Source organism: Gallinula chloropus (genome assembly GCF_964237585.1).
Source record: "Gallinula chloropus genome assembly, chromosome: 2".
In the NCBI taxonomy this organism is placed as follows: domain Eukaryota; kingdom Metazoa; phylum Chordata; class Aves; order Gruiformes; family Rallidae; genus Gallinula; species Gallinula chloropus.
Genome location: NC_140086.1, coordinates 141740617 through 141766338, shown reverse-complemented (window position 1 = coordinate 141766338; position 25722 = coordinate 141740617). Strand labels below are relative to the sequence as shown.

The following is a 25722-nucleotide window of genomic DNA, read 5'->3' as shown; positions in this document are numbered from 1 at the left end:
TTAACTTAGTTTCACTTAGAAAATTTTGTCTTTGGTCTGCATAAAATTAATTTGCTTTTTGCATAGTTGCAGTTCTTTTAAATGACTCTTTTTTTTTTTTTTTTTTTAAATTGCATGTACTTGTTTGGGAAGTTCAGCAATATATGTTGGAGAGTTGATTTAACATCTCACTAAGTCAGCAATTATGATGCATATTTGTATTCCTGACTTGCTTTTGTGGCTTTTATCAGTTGACATTGTTAAACATAGTCTTGATTCTGTTTTTTTTAGATTTTTAGGGTACATTCCTACAGTCATTTTCAAGTAATAAATAAAATGGCTATAGCAAAATGGAATATCACAGTTTGATATGGAAGCTATTTAAATTTCAGGAGGAGTAGCTCTTTAAAAATGTTTCATTTTTGCATTGTTTAAAATTTAGACAAGCTTTTCTTTGTTAGGTTGGATGTATGAGATCTGCTTGTCTGCTTGAGCTCCTTCATGCGTTTCCAGGGTATTTTCACACAAATACGCTTAATCAGCTTTTAGAGGGAGTCTGTTCAGTAACAGGAACTCCCAAGTGAGCCACTGCTTTTGAGTGAGAAAGAGGAGAAGCAGCTTTGAGAAAATTATCATGTCTTTGAATTGGGAAGAGAGGATGTCGGGTGGAATAATTCGAAAGTCGTTGTCCTTTTTCCCTGTATGTTAACATCTCTGGTTTAGACTGAACACTGTGTTTGTTGCAAGGGGATTCAATAAATTACAGTTAGCTGTGTGCTGTCTTTCAGTATTTCCAGGCATTTGGGCCTGTGAAATCCCTTGTGCAAATCCCAAGTACTTGTCTTCTCTTGTATCTATGCAGGGAGAGACTGGATTGATGTTAGTAAAAGGGATGAGTGTCTGAATCATTAGTTGTGGGAGAAAGCACACCACCTGCCTTTCCAATTGTCGTTTTTAAACAGTATACTCATTTAGAGAATAATTTGAGATTCTTGATTCCTCCCCACACCGTGTGCCTGGAACACTCAGTAAGGATCAGCTTGTCAGGACAACGTGTTTTAAGAAGTGAAAGAATAAACGAGAAAAGCAGTCCCTTAAAAGATACTTGAAGTTTGTTGCCAACACTTAGGTGTTAATGGCTTTGGTGTAGGAAGATGGAAGTGTTGGTTCTTGAATATGCTTGTAAATTGAGACAGCCTGCTAAGGTGAAGTTCTTTTCACACTAGATGTCAGTGTTAACATACCTGTTCTTTAACCTCAGGTGTAGTCATTCTGTTGTCCTTGCAGAAACACCTGTATTAAATACTTACAATTTGTGGTCAAAATGTCAAGGTGGTAACTGCAAATAAGGATTTGTATCTTGACCCTTAGTGGGCAGCCACCTGTAAATCTTTTTCTTCTGAAACTCCTGTTCTTTTTGCACTCTGTTGTACCAGGTAAACTAGGAGAATCAGGTTGGGCTTTGTTAAAATATCTGCTACAGTCTTTCCAATAATGAAATTTCTCTTTCATGTTAATTTTGAATAAGACAGCCTTGAAAACCTGAAAGATAATAGATGGCTGATAACTACATCTCTCAAAATTAAATCTTCTGGGACATCATAGCTGTTTTTTCATCCTCTCAAAATGTAAATAATTAGCTGACTAGCAGTAATTCGTAAGAGGTCATTTGTTAATGTGTTACTTGAGCATGTTGTGAGGCTCTGCAGAGGCATGTAGCTATTTGCCTTGTTTCTTTTGGTTAAAATAAATTAAAATTGCCTATATTTCACCAGGGATTTTGTAATGACCATAATGTAAATTTCGTGGTGGTTGAAGCTGGTGTTGTGTATCAGGAAGTATGGTCACCGCTTTCTGCCTGTGGCTACAGTGGTGACCACAGCCTATCTTCCAGGTCAGAAAGTCTCAGTGAAGATGTTGTGGCTAATATTAATAAATAGTGTGACATGATGAGCAGTGGATTAAACACTGTTCTTTTTATGTTTTAGCTTCTCTAGAACCTATTCTGTTATTCCATTATCTATTTACATTCATTTTAGTGTATTTTTCTTTCAGGATTTTAGCTGTCAGTAGATTTGTTACACTGTGCTCTCTTTTCAATAACACCACTAAGTGTCTTTGATATCAAAAGAAGAGGAGCTGCCAAATGTCCTTCAAAGCATCTGATATTTGATCTTTAACTCAAAACAGGCAGCATTTGGGTTCAAGGCCCAAGCTTATATTTGAATATAAGTGGAATTTTTTTCAGGCAACTTTCCTAAGTTTTACTGCAAGAGTAGATGTACCTCAGACATATTTATTGGTGTCATTTTTTTTCGACAACAAGCATCTACACCAATGTAACTTGTGAGTGGCTGGAAAGGCTCAGGCAGTGGTGGGGGGCTTGGCAACTTGACTCAGGCTGTGTTCTTGTAGCTAAGGAACTTAGTGGCCAGTGACCATCCGAGTGCAAGTGGGACCATGGTAGAGACATGCCCTGTTTGGGGCTCACATGTGGCTGAATCTTCAGATCAAGAAGTGTGTAATTAGCTTCCAATTTTGCTTATGCAAGGAAGGGGAGTATTGGCATGCAATTAGAAACTCAGTATACTTTATATGAAAAGTTTTTAAAGGCAAGACAGCAGAGACTGATCGTGCGATTCCCCTTTTTCTTTTTGTACCAAATTAGCGTAAGGAAACCAAAACACTTTCCCAAGAGTAGAAAAGAGAAGTTTTCAGGGTTTTTTTTTTTATTTTAGAAAGCTGTGCATCTGCAGAGGTTGTTGCAGCTGTTGATGTGAACACTCTTGCCAATGAAGTATATAAGCACAACTTTCCCAGGACACCATTATGGGCAAAGACAATTGAGGTGAGTAATGTGTCCTTTTTACTGTAGTCTGGCATTTGTAGAAGTAAGTTATCTTCACTGTCTTTATTAGTAACAGGACAAAAAGATGTGATTTATGTTGTTATGAATATAGCAGTTTTGCAATAACTTTGACTTCTTGTACTATGTATGGCTGCTTGTTGAAGTTAGAGGGATATTCACACTGTGGTCTTCTGAAAGCCTTGACTGCTGCATCAGGAAAGGTTATGTGAATGTCAAGTGGAATGCTTGCCAGCAATAAAGGAATGATAAAAATCGCTTTTTTAGATTAGAAAATATTTTTATGGATTTTGAAAGAATTTAATTAAATTACTTGGAGGCATCCCTTTGTTTTGTAGCTCTAGCTGAGCTCTGTAAAACACAAGAAAATAAACTGGATGGGACAGTCTTGCAATTTTTTGTGGACACAGTAGATCAAATGTTTTAAGAATACTGTCCCTCTTCCAAATTATTTGAACAACTACTAGGTAAAGCTGGATTACGTTTTAATAATCAAGGGGCAAACTGGGCATGTTGTTTTGTCTGGATTTAGTTAGAAATTACTGTATACTACTTAATGTTCTTTTACAGTTTTATAGCATGAAAGTAAAAGATACTGAATTTGTTTGAAGACACCGGCCTTAAGATGCTTACCTTAAGTAAGACTTAAGTAGGTGGCTAAAGGTTAAATGCTTGTTCAGCACTCAATAATAGCAGGCTAAATGATAGTTTATAGTTTTATATGGGAGAAGAAAAAAAGAATGCTCGCCTGTGTCTCCTTATAGTAGGAAAGAACAGATTACAGTCAGTAAGATCATATTTAAATTTACTGGGGGGAAAAGTAGCAGCTTTTGTCTAGTTTCTGTGGGCAGTTATGTTACATTTGCTATGTAGAAACCCTTTAAAATATGTAAGGCAGTGATTTCTTTGTCCAGCTCATAGTTACTTGATCGTTATTCTTCTTGGCCCCTAGCAGGTCCTTCTTGTCTTGGTCAAAATTTAGTCTAGAGGAACTATGTAATTCTTGCAACAGACCTAATTCGTTCTTCTCTGAACAGAAATACTTCTGAAGAGTAAAGCTTTCAGCCATATGATATCTCTGAGGGATAAAACCTAGAATGAAGTAAACTTTATAGGATGTGTTGGTAGTGACATCCTAAGAGTTAAACCCCACAATTTGCACTTGTAAAAATGATAATGTTAACAGTCAAGCTACTTCTCAGACAGTTTGTCTTTCAACAAGATCTAATTTTTCTTTCACTTGTTTTGAATATTTTAATATTGTTTTGATGTACAAAGACTTATTATCTGAATAATGATCCTTTATTTGGAGGAGGGGTGGGGAGAAGTAACTAGCCAGTATTCTGGTGTGGTCAATGGGAAGAACCACTACACAGCTCTTCTGGAAGAACAAGTAGATAAAAACCTCAAGATTACGTGTAGATGCTAACATTGTTAGTGTTCTTGATTCATATTCAAAGCAATTAATGCATATTTGCATTGTAGTTTGCCAAGGTAGAAAAGATTGAAATGATTAGGTCACAGGATAGTGGTAGTCACATGGAGATTAGGTAGGCTCTTTGCTGGATGAAGCAGACAGTAGAAGTAAGAAGGGTAGTTTGATCTGAAAGATGACTTGAGAGTTTTATACAGTTTACAGCACTTGACATTTATTTATATTTTTTTCCTAATTCAGGGCATAACACTGAAAGAGTTTGACAGATTATCTTTTGATATGATTTTGATGAGTCCTCCCTGTCAACCATTTACAAGGTAGATATAGCTCACTTCGGTGAAAAATGCAGTTACTACAGTATGAACTGTTAATGGAAAAATGTTCTGAAGAGCTAATGCAAGTGTAAGTTATAGGAACGTGACTCTGGAATCGTATGATGTTATTTTTATAACCTACATGAGGCATCCAGTTTAATGTTGCAGAATTGGTTACAATTCACATGGGTTTCCATCCTGCAAAATGGTGAGCGCTGTGGCTTTTTTTCATAGAAATAATTTAATATATTCAGTGTAAAATAGCAGGGTATTCTCAGGAACCCAGCGGGGGCTTTTTGTTCTTTCAGAGCCCAGTATGTTTGAGGGGTTTGCTGGACAAGACTGGAATGCTAAACTCTTTGCAGACTGGGGAGTGGATTTCATTACTGAATGCTTCAGTTTTAACCTCACTGTGAGCTGATGGGTTCCAGGGACAGACATTCATTCCTTCAAGCATTTCTTAGGACACTGCCTCTGTGAGCAGCTCCTTGTGTCTGTACGTGATGCTTTTGCAGAATCCCTGTTTGAAAGTCAAACTAAAAAGTCAGCATTCTTTAGAAAAATGTAGGTCATATGTCAGTCTGGTCCAGGTAATACACGTTTCTTCATTCCTTCTCAGAATTGGCCTGCAGGGTGATGTATCTGACCCACGGACGAAGAGCTTTCTCTATATCCTTGATGTTCTCCCAAGGTATAAATGAACTTCTCAGTCCTTAAGCCTTTATTGTAACTAAGTAGAGCTTTTATATTTCAGTGAGATGTCATTTATAATGTTTTATAGGTATACTACTAGCATTGTATTGTTACTTGTTTTTTTTCAGGATCATGTGGAACTTGCAAATACTTGTATTTTTCTGATGTTATTCTCTCATAGTTACTGCATATGCTGTTATTTCTCAGTTTTCTTTCTGTTGTTTGTCTGTTTCAACTGTGGCTATATCATAAATGAAAAATACTGAGTTATTTATTTTCATTCAACATTTAGTCACCTTTTTGAATCTCTCTTTTTGAGTAGCAATACTAAAGAATTCAAATATTTTTTTATTGATGTAATTTTTGCCTGGTCAGACCCCAGTGAGTAACAAAATAGGCATAATTATTTCAGTTATTTGTGTTAAAATTTGAAACAGTAAATCCAAAGTAGGTTTTGCTGTCCTAAGTGATTCTTACTGAGACTATTAGAAATCAGCTCCAAGTAGTGCTTCTAGTCTTTTTGGTTTGGAAGAGGTGCATAGCGCTGTAAGAATACTTCCTGGGGAAGTGAGGCGAGCAGTTGCTCAGGGAGATTATTCAGCAGAAATCTCTGCTTCTGGATTGAGATGTCCATTAGGCACCAATTGGCATGAGCCTGTGAATTTGCATCAACTACAGTCCCCCAGCGCTCACCATTCTTAGCAGTCCTGCTTCTGGTGGACACTGGGATGGGCCTTCTCGGGAAGGTCATCAGCAGATAGCCCTTCTGTCTCTGTGTTCTCTGAGTGACTTGGCTGGGATCACCTAAGAAATCTGTGACGGAGAACACACACCAAAAGACAATAATACAAGTTCTGTAGGTTGCAAAGTTAGACAATCAATTAGTAAAAAGAAATACTATTTTTTCCCTGCTTCTGTTGGAGAGATAATGTGGGTTTCCAGAAGTTGCAGCATATGTCTTTTCTGGAACAAGGAATGTCATTCTGTCCTTCAGACTGAACTTTCAAAACGATGAATTAAAAAGAGCTAATAGTAAGCTACTAATTTGTCAGAATAATATTGCCTCCCTTACACATAAGGGAATCCTGACCTCAGTATTCCTTTCTGTTAAACTGAGACACAGTTAAAAGGCTGGCTGCTTTGGGGATACTGTTGTGCATTAATATGGAAATGTTGTTTCCTGGTTGCTGTGGGCTTAGCTGCATAAAGGGCAGAAGCTTTTCCTTCTTAAAAAGCAAAGCTTTAGACACTACAGAACTGTCATGACGGTGCAGAGGAGCTGGGCTTGGTTCTGGCACTTTATCTCAACACCCCATGAGAGTCTGCTGATGACCCTTATCTCCCTTGGGCAGGTTGTTTCTTGGTGTATTTCTTGTAAGGCAGTACTTGCTGTAAGCAGTCTGTAATATGTTCAAGATGGTGGCTTCTGCAGAGTTCCACTAGATTTATGTTTTATTGAGATAGTGTTTGTGTGGTTTTTTACAAATAGCATGTTTGCCAGACATTGAATATGGAGTATTTAAGTCCAAAAAAGGGAAATTCTTAATATAGGAGTTAACACTCTGCAATCTAAATTGGTATGGCATGCATCCAGTTTATGGAAACTATAGAATAATTCTTCATGCTTTGGCTATTCTTATGTTCACCCTTTTGTGAAGTTGCTGAAATGAGGCTTAAAGTAGCCTGGGAAGACAGCCATTAGATATGGAAAGGATAATTTCAAGATCTGGAAAGAGCTGGGAAGTCCTTGGAGTACCCAGCCAGCAGTGTGACCTGGATGGTCGGGATACTGTTTATGGCGTCCAAGCCATAACCCAGTGAAACAGACTGTGAAGATGCCAAAGCACTACTTTTGCAGACACACTTATAATGTTAATACTTGCCAAGTACTTAACACATACTCTTTGTATAGTGATTACTTGTCGTGTGATCTGTTGATCCTGTATGAGCTCTTGCATTTCAGGCTGTGTTCTGGATTTGTTACTTTAAAAATAAGTTTCATAGTAGGTGATGATGATAGTGAATGTGAGTCAACATACCAGCAGATGTATTCTCTGTTCCTCTGCAAGGAGTTTGGCTGCTGCTGCTTTTTTCAGTTTCGTATTATTTTTAGTATTTTTAAATTTGACGTAGTATCTTGTACATTTTCCAATTTCATGTTAAACACTTCAGTTCTTTAATTTTTCACATGAATGTCTTTTATTGATGACAGTTAAGAACATGCTACAAATTCTGCTCTGATTTGTACCGGTGGAATTCCAAAGTCGCTTACTGACTTCAGTATGCATGGAGCTGGTGTCTGTTTGCATTAGTATCTACATGCTGGTCTGAGATCCCAACGTGTGACAGACATACTATGTTTACATTAGCTTGACTAGAGAACTAATTGATGCCAGGGAATGTTCCCAAAGTCTTGAATCTGAATGATTTTGTACTTCTAAATTGTTAGAATGATCCCTGGCATGGTTTGGGTATGTTGCTTTCTCCAGAGATTTAATATGCTAGATTTGGAATGAACTCATTTCCACACTTGATAACTGAACAAGATCAGTTTTACACATCTCCTTCCCATCCCTCCCAATCAAACTAAAAAAGTTAAATATAGAAAATTGGAAAATATAGAAAATTGGGAATATCTATAGTTTGAGCTTTAAACATGTCATATTTCTTAAGGCAGTTAGGTGAATACTGGATCTGATGTATTGTCACTAAAGTTGATGTGACATTGTTATTGATTTCAGGTTTAAGCACTTTAAACCAAACGTTTTCTGTGGCTAAACAGTGATTATTTTTCTTTTCTATTACAAACTCAATCTGTTGAATACTAATATTATGCTTTAGGAAACGAACAGCGGTAAGCATTTTCAGAAGTACGCGCACGGGGTACAGGAGGCTTCAGCAGTCCATCTGAATGCAAGTGGGTTTTGTTGTTTTCTGAAATTACCAGCAGTTCACATCTTGAATTCAGTTGGGAATGACTTGATCTAGGCAACCTTGAAAGTTGAGGTACATTTTTTTAAGGATTCTAAACTTGACAGCTGGCTTAATGTGGAAATGCTCAAATATTTCTTCTAGCTAAACAAATTTGTGGATGAATGTAATGTAGTTCACATCTTGTTACTCTGATTTGTTGATTTTTTTTTTTAATCCTTGTAGGCTTCAGAAGCTTCCAAAATACCTACTTTTAGAAAATGTGAAAGGATTTGAATCCTCTTCTGCAAGGTAAAATCTAATTTATGCAGTTTTTACTTTTAAATAAATTATGTTTTCTTCAGAATGGGAAGGCAGAATTTTTGTTTCCTAGGATTTAAGTTAACAAAGTAGACATTGGTGAGCTAATTTAGGAATGAAAACCTTAGGTTGTGAAAGGAACTTGCTAAATAACTAGTTCTTTCTCTTAAGCAGATAAAATATGCGATATGTTGACTTCATTGATCTTGTTTGACCTTTTGTCCTTTTGCTCAATATTAATTTCCAGAGAAAAATAGCAATAGGTATAGCACTCAGCGGTTTTGGGTTTTTATCCTTGACAGGAGCTCGTGGTATTTTTGTGGTAAGATCACAGTAGAGTATAGGGGCTTTCTTCACGAGGTTTGATAGTAGCTTATCCCTGGTTCAAGGGTGGCCACCAAATGGTCTGCAGATACTGTATGAAGCCGGTATGTAATCTTTGTCCAGTAGGTAGAAGGGGAAAGTTGTCAGTAAGGTTACTTAATGACAGTAGGAGCATTCCCCTCTGTTGTGGGCAAAGCAAGAAACAGGAGGTTGTGATCTTCCTTCTTATTTATTGCTGGAATAGAGTAGGATCTTTCTGTAGCATTCCTTAAAGCGGTGAGGGAGCAACTACCCTGCATGCGTATCATGCTCCTCAGTGAGTATGGCGGGCAGCTGGGAGACGTGCCCTGCTAGGGCTTGCATGCTTTGTTGGAGGTGCAGGCTGCTGCTGTAGACCCTGCAGTTCCCTAGGCTGTGCCTTGCTGTCCAGTGTTTGGAACAAGTCAAAATGCTTGCTTTCTTTTACCGCGATGCAGAGTCACATATGGTGCCAGATACAAATCACAGCTCAAGCTTTTTATACAGCTCCAGAGTAGTACAGTCTGCATGGAATAGGAAAACAAGTCTCTTCAAGAAGATTTCTATTTCAGTGATTTTTTCCATTGTTTATAAAGTACAGTGTTACCTCACTGCTATTACCAAAACTACCAATTTTTGTCATCCCTTGAGTTAACCCTTTTTTAGGCTTCATTGATGCCATATATGTGAACAGAGGGAAGTAGGGAGCTATTTGTAGTGTTTTTGATGCCTGTTTTATAATTCACAATAAAGAGAATGTGTTGCACTCTGATTATTTTCCTTGACACACTATAAGTACTCTCCTAGAGATGGGATATTTTTGAAGGGGTATTTACACCAAAGTAGATGTAAGAATCTTGTGAATCTCTAATAGGAATTTCTGGCTCCAGTAACACTGAACTTCATGTCTGTAGTTCTCTGTCCAGGTCTCTCACTGAACGTGCTGAATGTTTTGGTACCTGAGGTGCTGTGTTTAATGTGTTTTTCTTCAGGATGAAAAATGACCTAAAGGTTGTATCAAGAGAGTAATTGTGTTTTGATTCTTTTCACCAGAAATGAACTTCTGCGAACACTAGAAATATGTGGATTTAAATATCAAGAATTCCTCTTGTCTCCAACCTGTGTGAGTTTTAAAATCACTCTAACGTTATTCAGTAGTTCAAACTGCACTAAGCTCAAGAACATTTGAAAATGATCTGTTGTATTAGAGAAGAGTCATGCCCAGAGCTGAAGATGCACTTTTCTGAATGAGAGCCCCGTCTGGCATGACTTCTGATTTCTCATCAACATACTGGCATAACCCTACAGCTGTTACTGTTCAGAACCTAGTTCTGTATTGCTTTGCTACCATTTGATATTTTCAAGCAGGCATGAGTTTACACCATGACCTAGAAGGTGGTTTTCCCTGCAGGAGCCTCACTGCTTCAGAAGTGCTGATGCCAGGGAATTTCCCAGCACAGAAAATGTGACTCTGTCATTTGTGGGAGGAGGGACTTTGTTTGCATGTTTTCATGGCAACTGACAAAAGAGTTGAGGGAGATTTCAGACTGTGCAAGACTGAATGGAATCAATGACGTACTGTATATATCTGAGAGAAGCTGATAAAGGGTAGCTTGAAAACCAGTTGTGGTGCATTTGTTTCACTGTTAGATGTCTTAATTCCTCATTCAAAGAGGCAAGGAGACACGTTTTTGCTTTTTTAATAGAAAACAGGCATTACCTGTCCCAAGAAATTGTTATGCATGTAATTTTTCTTCTTCCCTTGCATAAAAGTTCATTTACATTCCTGTTTGTTTACAGAGAAAGTTAAAACCATGAGGTACAATGAAGTTGTCAGTGTTTGGGTATTATCAATTCTGATACCTCTAAGCTGCAAAACATTAGTGTGTCTGATCAATGTATTATTACTGTATATAACTGTAGAAAACTTGTATGATGCTATAGACCACTTTTTCTATCTTTACTATGTGGACTAAAGGCTTGTGGTTTTTCTTACAGCTTGGCATTCCCAATTCCAGGCTGCGATATTTTCTAATTGCAAAGCACCAAGAACCATTTTCCTTTCAGGCTCCTGGTCAGGTGAGTCTGTTAGCATCATCTGAATTTGCTTTGCTTCATAAAGCTTGAGGGGTACATTTTCAGTTTAGTGATGTGTCTTGATGAATGGAGAGATAAGTAATACAAACAGAAAAGTGACCTTCCATGTGTCTCTCTTTCAACCCAAATACTGAGTTCTTTAAGGACTGAAATGCATCCTGGTGGCTTAGATAGCTCTAAAAATTTGGGGGACAGTAGTCGATAGTGGGATAGAAAACACTGTGTTCTGCTACCGTTTGTTTCCACACCCTTGGAATGGTCTGTTTACAAAGGCAGTTATTTGCCTGACATTGCTGGTAGGTCGGTAGATCTTGATGCTAACATTTCTTTATTAATCTTCATGAAAATAATATCGAATAGTTACTTGCTTTATTATGAGCATCTCTGAAAGAATTCTTACTGCAGAGTTGTCTCTCAAGTTGCTTATCAAATGCAGTTCTTTCTTTTTTCTTTCCTTTTTTTTTTTCCTCCTCACAATTTGTTCTTAGATCTTGACAAGATTCCCAGATCAGAATCAGGAAGAATTATCTCAGGATAAAGTCACTAACAAAGTAGACGAAGCTAGTTCTTCCTTGTCTTCAGAAGTGAAGAATCTGGATCCAAATGTTGGTCCTGACTGCAGCAACAAGAAGAGTTTACCAAAAGGGCCCTTTCTTTTTAAGCTTGAAACAGTAAAAGAAATGGAAAGGAAACATGGTCAGGACAATGATTCCTCTATTCAAATGCTAAAAAATTTCTTGGAAGACGAAAATGAAGAAATGAATCAGTATTTCTTACCACCAAAGTCCTTACTGCGCTATGCGTTCTTGTTAGACATTGTTAAGCCCACCTGTCGGAGATCCACGTGCTTTACAAAAGGGTAAGTTGCAAAGAAGATATCTTGCTGTATTATGACCTGAAATTTTAAGTGTGTTTTTCCTCGGGTACTATAAAAGCAAGGAGAGATGGTTCATCAAAAGCACCTCAGGCCTGTGGGGAAAAAAAACCAAAAAAGAAATAAAAAATCTCCTTCTGTAGTGAGCTGCTTGGTCCAGTGGAATGCCAGCATGAGAGTGTCTGGCAGAACATCATGTGCCCACTCCAAAAAAGCATTCACAAAAGACAGTGCCATTTGTTGTTGACCTTCACAGAAGCTTAATTACCCCTGCGGAAATATGGTTCCAGTAGGCTGGTATAATACTGATTCATTAATGAATTTCTTTATATTGCTCAGTGAAGTTATGAAGTGCCATGCATGACAGATCCATTCCTCATTAAAACTCTCTCCACTGTGTTTTTATTGATTTCTTGAATTTTTCAGCTGTGTAGGTCAGAATAGCTGTGGATTGGCCATATCATAAAACCAGTTAGGCTGCTGCATTACAAATCATGTTGGGTGGAGCCAAGCATCACTGCTTTTCTGGGTGGTGTTCTGATTTGTACCTTACAGTTTGGATTGCCAGACACTGGTGAGTGTTTTGAAACTGCACAGATAACTGGTCAGGAGCTTCTCCTGAATGCATTTGTATTGGAACATGCTAGTTGTGGCCTGAAAGTCTCTGGGAAATGTTAATATTGATGAATTTTTCAAATGTTTTTAATTCTCAGAATGCGTCAACAGAATGGCTTAGTTGATGAGCTAAGGCTAATTTTAACTTTTTTAATTAGTAAAAATTAGACTGCCAGATTGACAAGAGTTCCTGTGGATTTTGTGATTTTAACTTGACAATAAAAAAAAGTGAGAAGGGGAAATAATTTCAAAATTTGTGCAAGAGGAAAGCCCTTCACCCAGCACTCATTGATGTATGCCTTTTCTGCCCTCACTGTTTTGAGTTGGTGGGATAGTCAGCACCTTGTTTCTTAGCTGGAATAGTCAAATAAAAGTTTTAGACCAGAATGAATTCTTATATATCTCATGTATGCCTTAAGTATTATCAAAAATAAATTGGCACTTGTGGTTTCACTAGAATATGCCATAGTAGTTTGTGGTTGTGTCTATAAAAATCACACAGAATGAGGGCCCTGAGTACTTAATATGAAGTCTTTATATATAGTGGAGGGAAATCTGACACGGAATGTGACTCTTAACCCTTCTGCTGATGTGGAAGGAACCAGGCCAGATTGTTGTGGTAGTTCTTGTTGGCTCAAAATGTAGGATTATAATTTACTGTCTTTGTTCCATTTAAGAGCCTTTGGGTAGGAAGGTTTCCAATATGGTTCTCAGTGTCCTCATATCATTTACAGCTCTGCATTAAGAGAAAGATTATAATTATTTTACAGGCTTCATCCACATCACTTCCTGAGGCCAAGAGTAAGTTGCTGCAAAACTCCTGGAATGCATACAGTCCTTGTGTTTCTCCAAAGCATCAGATATAGGAAAGAGGACCTTGAATGGAGCAGAACAGCACTCCCAAGTAGTACCAAGAATCCCTCTGCTGAGATGCCTGTCTGGTGTCTTTATACAAATCGTACTGACCATCAGTTCTGAGGCTGGGGGAAAGATTTCTCTCAGTTCTCATTTGGTCTTCTGGATATGCTTTCTCCAGTCCTTGCTAATTCAGGGACCTGAATTCACAGAATTGTAGGGGTTGGAAGGGACCTCCAGAGATCAAGTCTGCCCTGCCCCGCCAAAGCAGGTTCCCTAGGACAGGTCGTACAGGGAGGCATCCAGGTGGGTCTTGAATATCTCCAGAGATGGAGACTCCACAACCACCTGGGCAGCCTGTTCCAGTGCTCTGTCACGCTCACCGTGAAAAAGTTCTTCTACACATGGGTGGGGAACTTCCTGTGCTCCAGCTGGAAGCCATTGCCCCTTGTTCTGTCTCCGCAGACCATTGAAAAGAGGCTGGCTATTTCACCTTGTGTCCCACACTTGAGAGATTTATAAACATTAATCAGATCCCCTCTCAGTCTTCTTTTCTCAAGGCTGAACAGCCCCAGTTCATTCAGCCTTTTCTCGTAGGAGAGATGCTCCAGGCCCTTAATCTTCTTTATGGCCCTCCACTGGACTCTTTCCAGGAGATCCCTGTCATTTATTTTTTTTTTTGCTGGGGAGCCCAGAACTGGACACAATACTCCAGGTGAGGCCTGACCAGGGCAGAGAAGAGGGGGAGGATCACCTCCTTTGACCTGCTGGCCACGTTCTTTTTGATGCACCCCAGGATCCCATTGACTCTCTTAGCTACCAGTGCACACTGCTGGCTCATGGCCAACCTGTCATCCACCAGGACCCCCAGGTCCTTCTCAGCAGAGCTCCTCTCCAGTAGGTCATCCCCCAGCCTGTACTGATACAAGCGGTTATTCCTCCTCAGGTGCAAGACTCTGCACTTGCTTTTGTTGGATCTTATCTGGTTTCTCCCTGCCCAGCTTTCCAGCCTGTCCAGGTCACTCTGGATGGCAGCACAGTGTTCCTGTGTGTCAGCCACTCCTCCCGGCTTTGTATCCTCAGCGGACTTGCTGAGGGTGGATGCTATTCCCTCATCAAAGTTGTTGATGAAGATGTTAAGCAAGACCTCAGACACCAATATTTCATCAGTGTTTTTTGCCTTTCAGCTTTTATCATACCAGTATGTCTTCTGAAAGTCTTTGGTGGAGTATAGGGCAAAATCTAATAGCTTGTGGTGTGTGAGAGTTTGAGCACATCCTGTGTTCCCTCTCAACTCTTGGACTCCTAGGCAACCGCAAGCCCTTGGAACATGCCTGCTGAGTTCCTTGAGACTGCAAACGCTGCCATGGCCTCTCTTGAAGAGTATGCCTGTGGTGATTGAAACTGTGAGAGAAAATCATCCATTTTAAAGGAAAGATCAAATGAAAATTACTTCTTTAGAGATAATAATTCTGGACTTGTATGTTCTTAATATGCTATTAACAAGAGAAGCAATACCCTCTAAAGCAGTGTAATATTAGTTACAGAAACTCCTTCTAGCATTGTGGAAACTACTCTTTTGGTTAGTCATAATGTAGGACACATACTCAGAAATAATATGTGTATGAAACTAAGGTTTTTTCAAAATCTTATAGAAATGGAGGGTGTGTTTAATCTTGAATCAGATTAAAATTGAAAACTGTAATTCCTTAAACCTACTTCTTTTACTATAACTCATAATGAAATGTCAGAAAATCAATGCATCATTTCTTACTGTGGCAAAATTTCCCATCTTTAATTATGTTCTGGGTCTAAGGTAGGAATGTTAATTTTTCTGTAGTCAGCAGCAGTAATAATTAATAACAAACCAGTGCTAAGGCTGGCCATCTGCCCACACTTGTGCTAAACTGACACACACACCAGCCCCAAACCACTTTTACAAACAACTGGATTATTTTTTTTCTCTTGTGAGGAGTTTTGTACTCTAGTGCCAGTTATTTAGATTGTTTTATATAACACAGATCCTATTAAAAGATTCTTTTCACTCAATAAAACTCTTAAAATACCTCTTTGAAATTTATCCTCATTTATTCTGGCTTAGATATGTTCCTCTGAAATTAGATCAGATGCTATATAAGAAGATGAGGATTTCTCAGTGCTGTGTGTGTTTATACTCTCAGACTTGGTATGAGGGAATTTTCAGAATGCATCTAACCAACTAAAAGTGATGTATTTACAAGATAGTTCAATTCCATGTGGAATGTGTCAGTGTTTAGGGCCTTTTGCTCTGATCCCTTTTATTTTAAAATGAGGTTGCTCTCACTGATACTGGCAGAACTACTCATAAACCTTTCCCAACTGAAGAAGTTCTCAAGATTGAGCTGTACTGGGTCACTGTGTTTGTGGTGAAGGGAGAGCATTTCTTTATTCATTGTGGGTTTAGAACGGCTTGAAACAAAAATTGTTCCAGTGCTTTGCTTTAGAATTGGCCCCAAATGAAGCAAAAGACCTTTATAACTGTCTTTACAGATGCACAGATAAAACTAGAGAAGAGTTTCTGTTAATGGTTGGTGCAGACCACATCAGCCATCTGTTGACTTGACTCAGTCTCTCTCTGTTCAGGACATTCAAACACTATCATTGTTAGACCAGCAGAGTCCATAATTATATTTAAATGGTAGCCTGCAAGAGACAACAGAGTAAACATGTTGTTAGGCAGTCAGCCACAAAGCATCCAAAAAAGCTATTGCATGGTTTTAGAGTGTAAGTTTGCTTGCGCTCGCTCTTTCTTTCAATAAACCCTTGTGTGTGGACTGCAGGCTCATCCCCGGAGAGCACGTTCGGAGGCTGTTGCACTCTGGGGGTTAGTGTTGTTACTAACAAGGCCTTTTGCTTTATCTGTCCAGGTGGTGATTCTTTAATCAAAGCAAAGGAAGCTAAGTAACCTCCTGCATCTTTGCAGCTGTCGGTGCTACCGGGTCTAATAAAAATACTAATTTAAGGTGATGATTGTTGTCCTTGTTGTTGTTAAGGTATGGACACTATGTAGAAGGGACAGGATCAGTTCTGCAGACAGCAGTAGATGTACAGGTAAGAATATGTAGACTCAACATATGACAATTACTTGTTTTAAAACTTTTTTCCTGTCTTCTGCTTTTTTGTTCTGAATATTGCAACAGAAAAACATTCAAAACTACTTTTTATGCCAGCTCAAATTCCAATTAATTTACTTTGGTTTCTAAAGAACAGTTTATTTCAATCAAGGTATTTGCCTCTCCATGGAGAATATGAATTGCTCCTGTTTTATTACTTGTAGTGTCATAAAGAAGTGTCACAGGGGTATGTGAAAACATTAAAAACTACTACCTCTGTGGATAAACACAGTAGTGCTGTGAATCTAGGGCAATTTTTTTGTACACAGACGATCTAGTACATATTTTTAAAGGTTTAACATGTTTAAATTTCAAAAGTATTACTTGGGAAGACACTGTATTTCAGAATGTTTTTACTGTTGATAAGTTCACCACAAAGTGGTATTTTGGCATTGGGGAAGGTAAAAATAAATGTATTAATGTATTGGTGAATCATCATTCAAAGATACTTTTCACAAAGCCTGTTCTGTACACAAGCACTGCCTCTTTTGTTTCTGTGCTGTTCACTAACAGTATATGGCATTTCTGAGCATAATGAGAACGCAGCTTTGGAACTCAGGATAATCTTAAAGTGAATGTATTGGAACAGCTGCATCCACGCAGCTTAATTTGTATGGATGGTCTGCTGTTGAGTTATATTACGTCACTGTCCTGTCATTAACAAATGGTTATAAGACTTGATGGCCTCATTAAGTATTGGCATAGCTTGTAACTGGAGGAAGAAATGATGAATGCCCTCATGGCAACATTGATTTCTTTCTTGCAAGTCCATGTATTGAGATATTGGATGTAAAAATACACCACCAGGCCTACTTTCCAGCAAAACACACTGTTGTCTTTGGCACTGTGATAACCAAAGCAACATTCTGTTAAGATGCAAGTGTTCCATGTTACGTGTTTGGCCTGCATTGGTGATAGCTGTTGTTTTCAGTATTTTATTTTTTTTTTAATAGCTTGAATCAGTCTTTAAGCATATTGAGGAGTTCCCAGAAGAAGAGAAGCTTATGAAATTGTCAACACTAAAACTGAGGTATTTTACCCCAAGAGAAATAGCAAATCTTCATGGATTTCCTCTGGAATTTGGTATGTGCTATAGAGTATGGATTTCTACATAATTCTGCAGAAATGCCAATGTAGTTTTTTTTTTTTCTAGGGACAAATCCATAGTTACTATTTCAAATTTTTTTTTTTGACTGCTCAATTCTTATGATTGATTCTTGTAATTTGTCTAACTCTGAGTTTCCACTAGTGTATTTTATATTTTATTAGAACCAGCTTCTGTGGTTAGGTTCGTCTTCATAAATTAAGACCAAAATTTTGGCATGAGAAATGCTCTATTACTGAATGGCAGTGAAGGAATACCTTTGTTTAAAGTTGAAATTATTTACTCAGCAGCCAGCATTACTCACAACTGTGGTAAGTCAACATATCCTGCCAATTCAGATCTGTTAGCGGTTCTCAGTGTTTGAGCTGCTTGCTTTCTCCCCTCCACACATTTGCAGCTGCTGACAGAAAGGGAATGTCAGAAGATACAGATACTCCTTTGTCCAGGAGGCACCAAACTCTTCAAGTAACAATGTTTTAAGTCCTCTCTATTTTCTAGAAAATACAATCCTAGCCCTTGGTCAGTTACGTCATTTTCTAACTGCTTTTGTGGAGAAGAGGGAGTCAAGGAGTAAGACTCAGCAATACCAGTACATTGGATACAGGTCAACTAGAATTAAGCCTGAAATAAATTTGCCAGAGTTCCCTCTAAAGAAAGGCAGGCAAGAAAGTGTAGCTGTTATTAGCTGCTGAGAAGTTTGGCCTGCTGCCATCATATCAGATCAATTTATTGTCTGTAAGTAGCATAAACATCATAGAATGACACCACTGACCTTGAGTAATTTGTTGTATTTTTCTTCAGTTACCTTGGTGACTCAGAGTTCTGAGGAGTGCTAAAATTTTTAATATATTTATTTCTTCTGCAGTTTTATTTTTTCTTACTTGTTACTTAGTTATAATCAGAATTACTACATTCAAAGAACATTATCAAGGTTGCACAGTAAAATGTTAGAGTTGACAAGCATTAAACTTAATTGTTTAAAAGTACATGCAGGAGTGTGCTGTGTTGAGTTACATGCCAACATGCCAGATTTTTTTTCTTAGCCCCTCCTTCAGTAGGCTAGTTCTTTGTGCAGGCAGACTTTTCCTTAGCACAGCTCTGTTCCATATTGATGCAGGCTGATGTAAAGAAACCTGAGCTCAACAAGGCTGGATTGGCCTTGTGTAGGTTTCTCATGCTGCCCAAGCTCCCTTTTAAGCACAGAATTGCCCATTTTTGCAGCTTTTTTTTTTTTTTAATGCAGCTTCTGTTTTCCAAACATTAAATCAGTCTTCGCAACATCACTGAGAGATGTAGTAGGGTTAATTTTGCTTGTGTTTTACAGAGCAAGAACAGAGACAATGAAGAAATTATGTTTGGAAAATTCCATTCACTTAGGGTGGTCAGTTTGTGAAACCTGACTTGACCTGTTTCCAAGCGCTTGGGATGATACCATGCTCTCTCTAGAGTGCTCATCTTGGGGACAGCTGTGAGCTTCAATAGTTTTGCACAGCAGAACTGAACTCTTAAGATGAGTCAGGGTTCTGAATTTGAGGGGCATCACCATCTGCAAAGTGCTCATTAAACAAACTTTTTGTTACCTTGGAACTGCAGGGGGGAGGAACAAGGACAGATTCCACCTCCCAGTTCTTGCAGTTTTCTGCCTCACTATATTCCTTTCCAACTTCCACAACACGTAAAACAAGCCTCTCTCATCCAGTGGCTTCCTCTTGGATACACTCCTGATTCATAGGCAGAACGAGAATTTTCCAGTGTGCCGAGTCACAAGTCTGACATTTCTTCACTTTATGTTTAATCAAAGACAACTCCCACTTAGTGCTTAAAGTGTTACTCAGCTATAGGCTGATTGAAATCTTGGGTGAATTTAGAGTACTGTAAGTTTCCTTTGAGGATGTGTAAGCCATGTTTTGGGGTTTTTTTGCAAGTTGCTGTATTTATAGCTACAGCAAAGGGCATCTCCCTGACAGCTTTTCTCCCATGTTAAATTTCGAGTCATTATTGTGAAGTGTGGTGTTTTCAGAGAGAAATGTACTGTAAATTCTCTGGTCCTGTGTTCTGTAGTAACAGCAACAGCTGAGCTGAAATTTTCAACGGCAGAAACCTTGGAGTTGTACCCACTGCAGAATGCTGGTGGTCCAAGAACCTAAAGAATGAGAAAACTGTAAGCTGGAAATGAAATTAGAAGACTGTCAGGAAGCTTTGTAACAGATGCTGTTACTAGCTGCAGCCACAGTACTATCAGAAGAAACATGAGTGTGTCTAAATGGTTCTGTATTTAACAAATTGATGTCATCTTCCAGAGTGTGAGGTCCAGAATTAGTCATTGTTCGTTCTTAACGTTAACTGATTTATTTTTGTTTTTCACATGTAATTATATAAATAGTAACTGCACTATAGATCAGTGAAATGCTGCAGTCATTTGTCTTAGTCGCTACCGTGGGTCCCACAGCAGTATCATTAAAGCCATCAGAGCATTCCTGCACCTGAGACCTGCTTTCACGAGGGTGATGTCAGGATGCCTTTCCCGTTTTTCCCGTTAGGGATGCGTGTCAGCTATTAGGAAGTAAATGACAGCCTAGTGAAAAGCCAGCACCATGTGGCTGTGCCTGTTGCCAAGCCTGCAACGTTATCTAAGTGGTGTGCATGACACAAGTGATGCAGTGAGAGCTGTGCAGCCAGTGTCAGTGTACCCCGAGTGGTTAAATCTGGTCTTCTGCTCTTGACCCAAGGAGATAGAAGGTGCAAGATAACGGTAACAGGCAGATGGAGGAGGGGTGGGGTAAAGGCAACAGTAAACCCTGAAAATTGATTCACACTTTGAGCTGCCAAAAGGCAGGAGAAATTCTGAAATTTTCAGGGTTCAGATAGGCTTCTTGGGCTGTAAGTGCACGTGTATGTGTGCATTAATACATTATTTATTTTTATATGCTCTTTTAAAAATATCTATATTTTGTACCTTGTTCAGTGATTTAATGTGAAAACTCCATCAAAGGAAGTATGTGTAGGAGTACAAGTGATTGTTCCAAAGACAGAACGATTGGCCAAATGTGAGTGCCAGGAAGCTGGGCAGAGTGGAAGGAGCTGGCAGAACTTGTGTTTACCAAAGCAGTCCACATTCGAGGCATTAATAACCGGCAGAGGAGGATGGAACATCTCTTCCCAGACACCACCTCCTCAGCTTTCCACCCTTGGCTCAGCAGCTGTTCAACCATGTTCTCTCCTGAGAAATCCCTGGAAGATAATTTTTCTGAAGTGCTAAGAAAACTTCAGAACATACATGTCACTACTACACAGTGTGTTTATGCATTGAAGCTGAACTGTCTGGTGATGACCATGAGGCTGTCTCTAGGGAAAGATCAAATAATTGAATGTGGTTGAGTTTCAGCAGCTTAGCAATTGACCCTAAGAGTTGAATCATTGCTGATGTTCACCTTTCACTCCAGTTGAAGCAAATGAGCCGGAGTAAGCTGAGACTGCAAGCGAGGACTGTTATGGCAGACCAGTTGGATGTTGACAGCTTCTTCATTCTCAGAAGCTTGGTTGCCTTTGTGTGCTAAATACACAGCCTTCTCACAATGCCTGGACCGGGTTATTTTTCCTCTTTTGCTCAAGCAGCAGTTTTGCAGCACTCTAGGTGCCACTGCCCCTCCCTGAGACTGCTGTATGTTGTATGAAGAGTGGGTAGATGGATATTAGCTACGCAATGTGACAATGCTTTGAGGCTGCTTCTTACTCATTAGGGGTGGCAGTACTGGTAGTGGAAGAACCAATCGAAATCAAATGAGCTTGTTTGGAATTGTTTTTGTAGCTTTGTGGATTTTAGGGAGGGTGGTGAACCCCGCTGCAATCTGTGACCACTAAGAATTGTTCACTGAAAAAAATGGTGGCTGAAAGCTAAGAACAAACCCAGACTAACGATGCTACACTATGTTTTTTGTTTAGGCTTTCCTGACAATGTATCAGTGAAGCAGTGCTACCGTCTTCTGGGAAACAGCCTCAATGTATGTGTGGTGGCAAAATTGATCTCCATTCTACTTGGATAATTTCAAACCTGAATCTGATGAGTATGGGCTGATGACAGGAAATACTTCCAGCTTCCAAGAGAAAGCTGACGGCAGCTGAACATCACACCTTACCAAAACATTTCTCCAGACACTTGCCAAACAGTTCTGATATATTTTTAATACCTTGTTTTTACAGGGGATTTGCACTGTACTGGTGTTTTGTTTAAGTGGAAGTTTCCAGGACTTAATTGCTGTATTTAAATGTCCTTTGTAGTTTGCAAAGTGAAAAAGAGCAGCAGTTACATATACCTCAATGAAAATGGTTATAAGACTATTATATTTTATCCTGAAACATCTTCGCAGTACAGTATAAAAAGGCTGTAAATGTCAATATTAGTTAAGTGCAGAGACCTACTTCTACATGGAAAATGACTTTATCTGTAAATATCAGTGATCCATTCTTAAAAGAGCTATTGTATATATCATGAGAAACTAATGGGGTTTTTTTGTAACTAGTGAAACTATTAAGTTCAATATCTTGTATACAATTTTTAAGAAGACACATTATCATCCTTATTTTATAGTTGTCTCATCCTCTCTAATTTCTTTTAGGTTTCTAGAACCCAACTGTATCTGTCTGAAATTATTTGTTTGGGTGCAGCTGAATAAAAATATTTCAAGATTATCACAACTCTGACACTAATTTACCTGTTTCTCTTCTTGGTTATCCTGGATTAATACAAGATCATTCCTCCTTACCAGAGATGTACACATAAAACACATAAAAAAACCTTAAAAGCTCCATATCTAAGGTTCCTATGGCATGGGAACTGGAGGAGGAAACTATATGGGCTGCTGCTTCTACCAATTTTTGTGAATAATCTTCAGTATGAGGGGTTGGAGCTCTGGCCAGACAGAGTGCCACAGTTGTACGCTGTCTCATAGGACTGGACTGAATGGGTTTGTTTTTTTTTCAGTCATCAAGTCTGAAGTTTACTACAATAGAGAAAATGATGGGAAAACAGAAAGGCTTTTGAAGAAGTATGTGTCCACTGGTGATTTTTCCTTGCAGATGATGCTGTATTGGTACCAGCTTGGGGGAGAAGGGGAGATGATGCCTAGTAAGTATGCATGAGGCAGCTGCTGTGTCATAAAACTGAAGGATTGCTTAGATTGACCATAGTTCCTGTGCAGCAAGGCAGTAAGCTGCCAATCCTGTAAAAAGACTAATTTTTTAATTACGTTTTTCTCCCCACGGGCTGTCAGGGAACAGTCACGGTGTACTGGCGTGTAGGGAAACCAGTGTAGAGAGTGGAGCTGCTCTGGACATGCTGCCATAGTGCTCCTGAAAAGGAACTTGGTGGTGGTATTTTGTGCTGTACTTTATCTTCTTCTGACTCCCAGTATGTTTCTTCTTCAGTCTTTCTTTTTGTGCTGCTTCTGGACTGCTGAACTAAGAAAAACTTGGGTTGATCTGCTTCAGCCTGTCTTTGGCCCAAGAGCTCTTGGGCTGTTCTAGCTGTGGAAGAGAAACAGTCTTCTTGTGCCCTCCCTCACCCATATTTACTGAGCATGATGTCATATGGTACAGAGTACCACATTTGCTTGTTTGGGTCAGCTGTCCTGACTCTGTCCCCTCCCACCTTCTGGTGAAAATTAACTACACCAGTTGAAAACCAGAACAGTTCTCCTCAAGGAGCTGTGGATGAGGCTCTATAGAGGGGTGAGGTTGGTCTCTGTCCTTGCCTGGTCTTGTGTAGTGCTGTAATGGCAAAAAGTACCAGAGGAATGTCAGGCTCTGGCAATGGCTGAACTGCAAGGAGCAATTTTCTCATGGTGTTACGAGCCAGAGTTACTGTTTGCAGGGTGGTTATGGTGCAGCTTTACCAGCCAGATCACCAACTAGTAGCTGAATGCTCTTGTTCTTGGGAAAAGTGTGATAACAGGAAGATCTGTTGCTATCTAGTGTGATCCAAACATTGATATGAACAAAGGAGTTTAATTTTATGTAAAAAATTAGGATTTCTTTCTGCTAAACCACATAAATAGTCTGTTCATTTTGTCTCGGTATAATATCATTTGGCAAAATATTACTATTAACAATTAGTTTTCAATTCCTTAATCTGTGAAACATTTTTTAATGATTTATATGCCACTCACAGCCAAGCAGTATTAAAGTGTAAGTTGAAAGTTACCTCGCTGTATCTAAAACTGACGTAACAGTCCAGGCTGTTACGTGTTGACAGTGAATTTTAATTCAATGTGACTGCAAAGACAAATCTTTTTTGCTAATCAGAGCTGTTTCTGAAGGAGATACTTTGAAAGAAGAGATTATGGAGTTGTAAATACATATTTGTGTATTTTACCCCTGCTAACCCTGTAATACCAGTGCGGCCACATTGAGTGATTGCTTCTTATCCCGTCTGTTTGTCATTAATGGACGGGTTTACTGAGCTCTGTTGGGTTGCACCTGCTTGACCTCACTTGATGATCATGTTGCTTCCTTTTCCAAGCAGGCTCCTAATCATAAGCGCTGTGCAGTCTGCATCAGTGCTGCACTTTGCAACTTCAGCTGAAGCATTTTCACAGCAATGGAATGTGATTGCAAAAGCAGCTGAAAGGTAAACGAGGGAAATCTGGAAGACAGCTCTGGGGATGGAAGGAGATTTCCAGAATCTGACTTTTTGTTCCATAGCTTGCTTATTCTGCAAATCTGAAGAGCATTTCATTAGCTGAGAGAGATGATGTGGTTGCATTCCCTCGAACTTGAGAAGTTCCACTGAGGAAAATGATGTCATGCTTAGTGGTGGTGTATTTATGCAGTCGGTTTTGAAGGCTGAAGGTTTCCTTACAGAACGTCTCACCTATGTAAGCTTGTTTTTATCTGATCTAATCTACAGGTTCCCTATACTCATGAAGAAACCTTAGTGGCAGTGAAGTTAGGAGAATACCACTGGGTTTGAATACTTTTTTGATACATGAACTCGAAATTTCACAGCGGAGGTGCATCCTTCTGTGCAGTGTAGGTAAAGCTCCTGCCCACAGGCGTCTTTATCTTGTCTTTTGCCGACCTTCGTTAGGGGAGTATAAGGGTTGTCAAAAATCTCTGCATTACAGGCTGGGAAAACACTGATCCATGATAACACTGTCACATGTCTTAAATGCAGCCATGGGAAGCCCTGCTTTGTTTTCTAAAGAGACATCAACAGAAATCCAAACAGCTCCAGTGCCTTAATGACTGTGTAATTCTGGCTTTAAGCAGTTGTCACGTTTCTAAAATAAATAGAAAACTTAGCAAATATTTGTTATGTCTCAAGGATGAGCTCTTCATTCTCAGCTCACCCTTTGAGCTCACTATTTCCTTGCTATTCATGCTAAAGTTTAACACTGTTGGCTTATAGAACTACTGAATTGCATTTCTTTTCCCTAGCAGTTTAATATATTTTGTTTCTTAGGTATTTAAAACCACATACGTGGCCCCATGGATTTTTTTTCTGCAAGGTGTTTAGCAAATATATTGTATCAGTAAGGACTTGGTTAAGAACACCAGGCCTTTTTGGGCAGCCTTATATAAATAGCATACAAAGAAATATCTGAGGGAAAAGAATTTGAAAGTATAAGACACTAGGCATAGAGCCTAAAATGAATTCCAGTAACTTTTATTTTTGACAGTGGAAACCTGAGTATTCTAGTGTTACAGCCTCATTAGGGGGAGTTAATGGTTGTTCAATAACAGCTTGTTTGAGTAGATAACAGATACCCAAGATACCAGGGGAAATGATAGAATCGTAGAATGGCAGGGGTTGGAAGGGACCCCAAGGATCATAGAGCTCAACCCCCCTGCCACAGGCAGGGCCACCAACCTCAGGCCTGGATCTACACAAGGTTGCCCAGGGCCCCATCCAACCTGGCCTTGAACACTTCCCAGGGATAGAGCATCCACTACTTCTCTGGGCAGCCTGTCCCAGCACCTCACCACTATCTCTGTAAAAAACTTCCCCCTAATATCTAATCTAAACCTTCCTTCCTTTAGTTTTAATCCATTCCCCCTTGTCCTGCCATTGTCTATCCTCTTAAAAAGTTGATTCCCCTTCTGTTTGTATGTTCCCTTCAGGTACTGGAAGGCTGCGATGAGGTTCCCCCGCAGCCTTCTCTTCTCT

The 25722-nt window shown here is 39.2% G+C and overlaps 1 protein-coding gene across 1 annotated transcript in view; it reads left to right on the top strand.

Moving 5' to 3' along the window:
- Window positions 1–22217, top strand: part of TRDMT1 (tRNA aspartic acid methyltransferase 1) — a gene marked incomplete at its 5' end in the record, with an annotated part of 28386 nt that extends 6169 nt beyond the window's left edge. Inside the window, 10 exons of the mRNA XM_084279959.1 lie at window positions 2718–2827; window positions 4521–4597; window positions 5214–5285; window positions 8444–8509; window positions 9914–9983; window positions 10859–10939; window positions 11446–11816; window positions 16334–16391; window positions 17407–17536; window positions 21501–22217. Coding sequence (XP_084136085.1) covers window positions 2718–2827; window positions 4521–4597; window positions 5214–5285; window positions 8444–8509; window positions 9914–9983; window positions 10859–10939; window positions 11446–11816; window positions 16334–16391; window positions 17407–17536; window positions 21501–21601 — 1136 coding nt within the window. The 3' untranslated portion in view covers window positions 21602–22217. The remainder of the gene's footprint in view (window positions 1–2717; window positions 2828–4520; window positions 4598–5213; window positions 5286–8443; window positions 8510–9913; window positions 9984–10858; window positions 10940–11445; window positions 11817–16333; window positions 16392–17406; window positions 17537–21500) is intronic.
- Between the last annotated feature and the right edge of the window lie 3505 nt (window positions 22218–25722).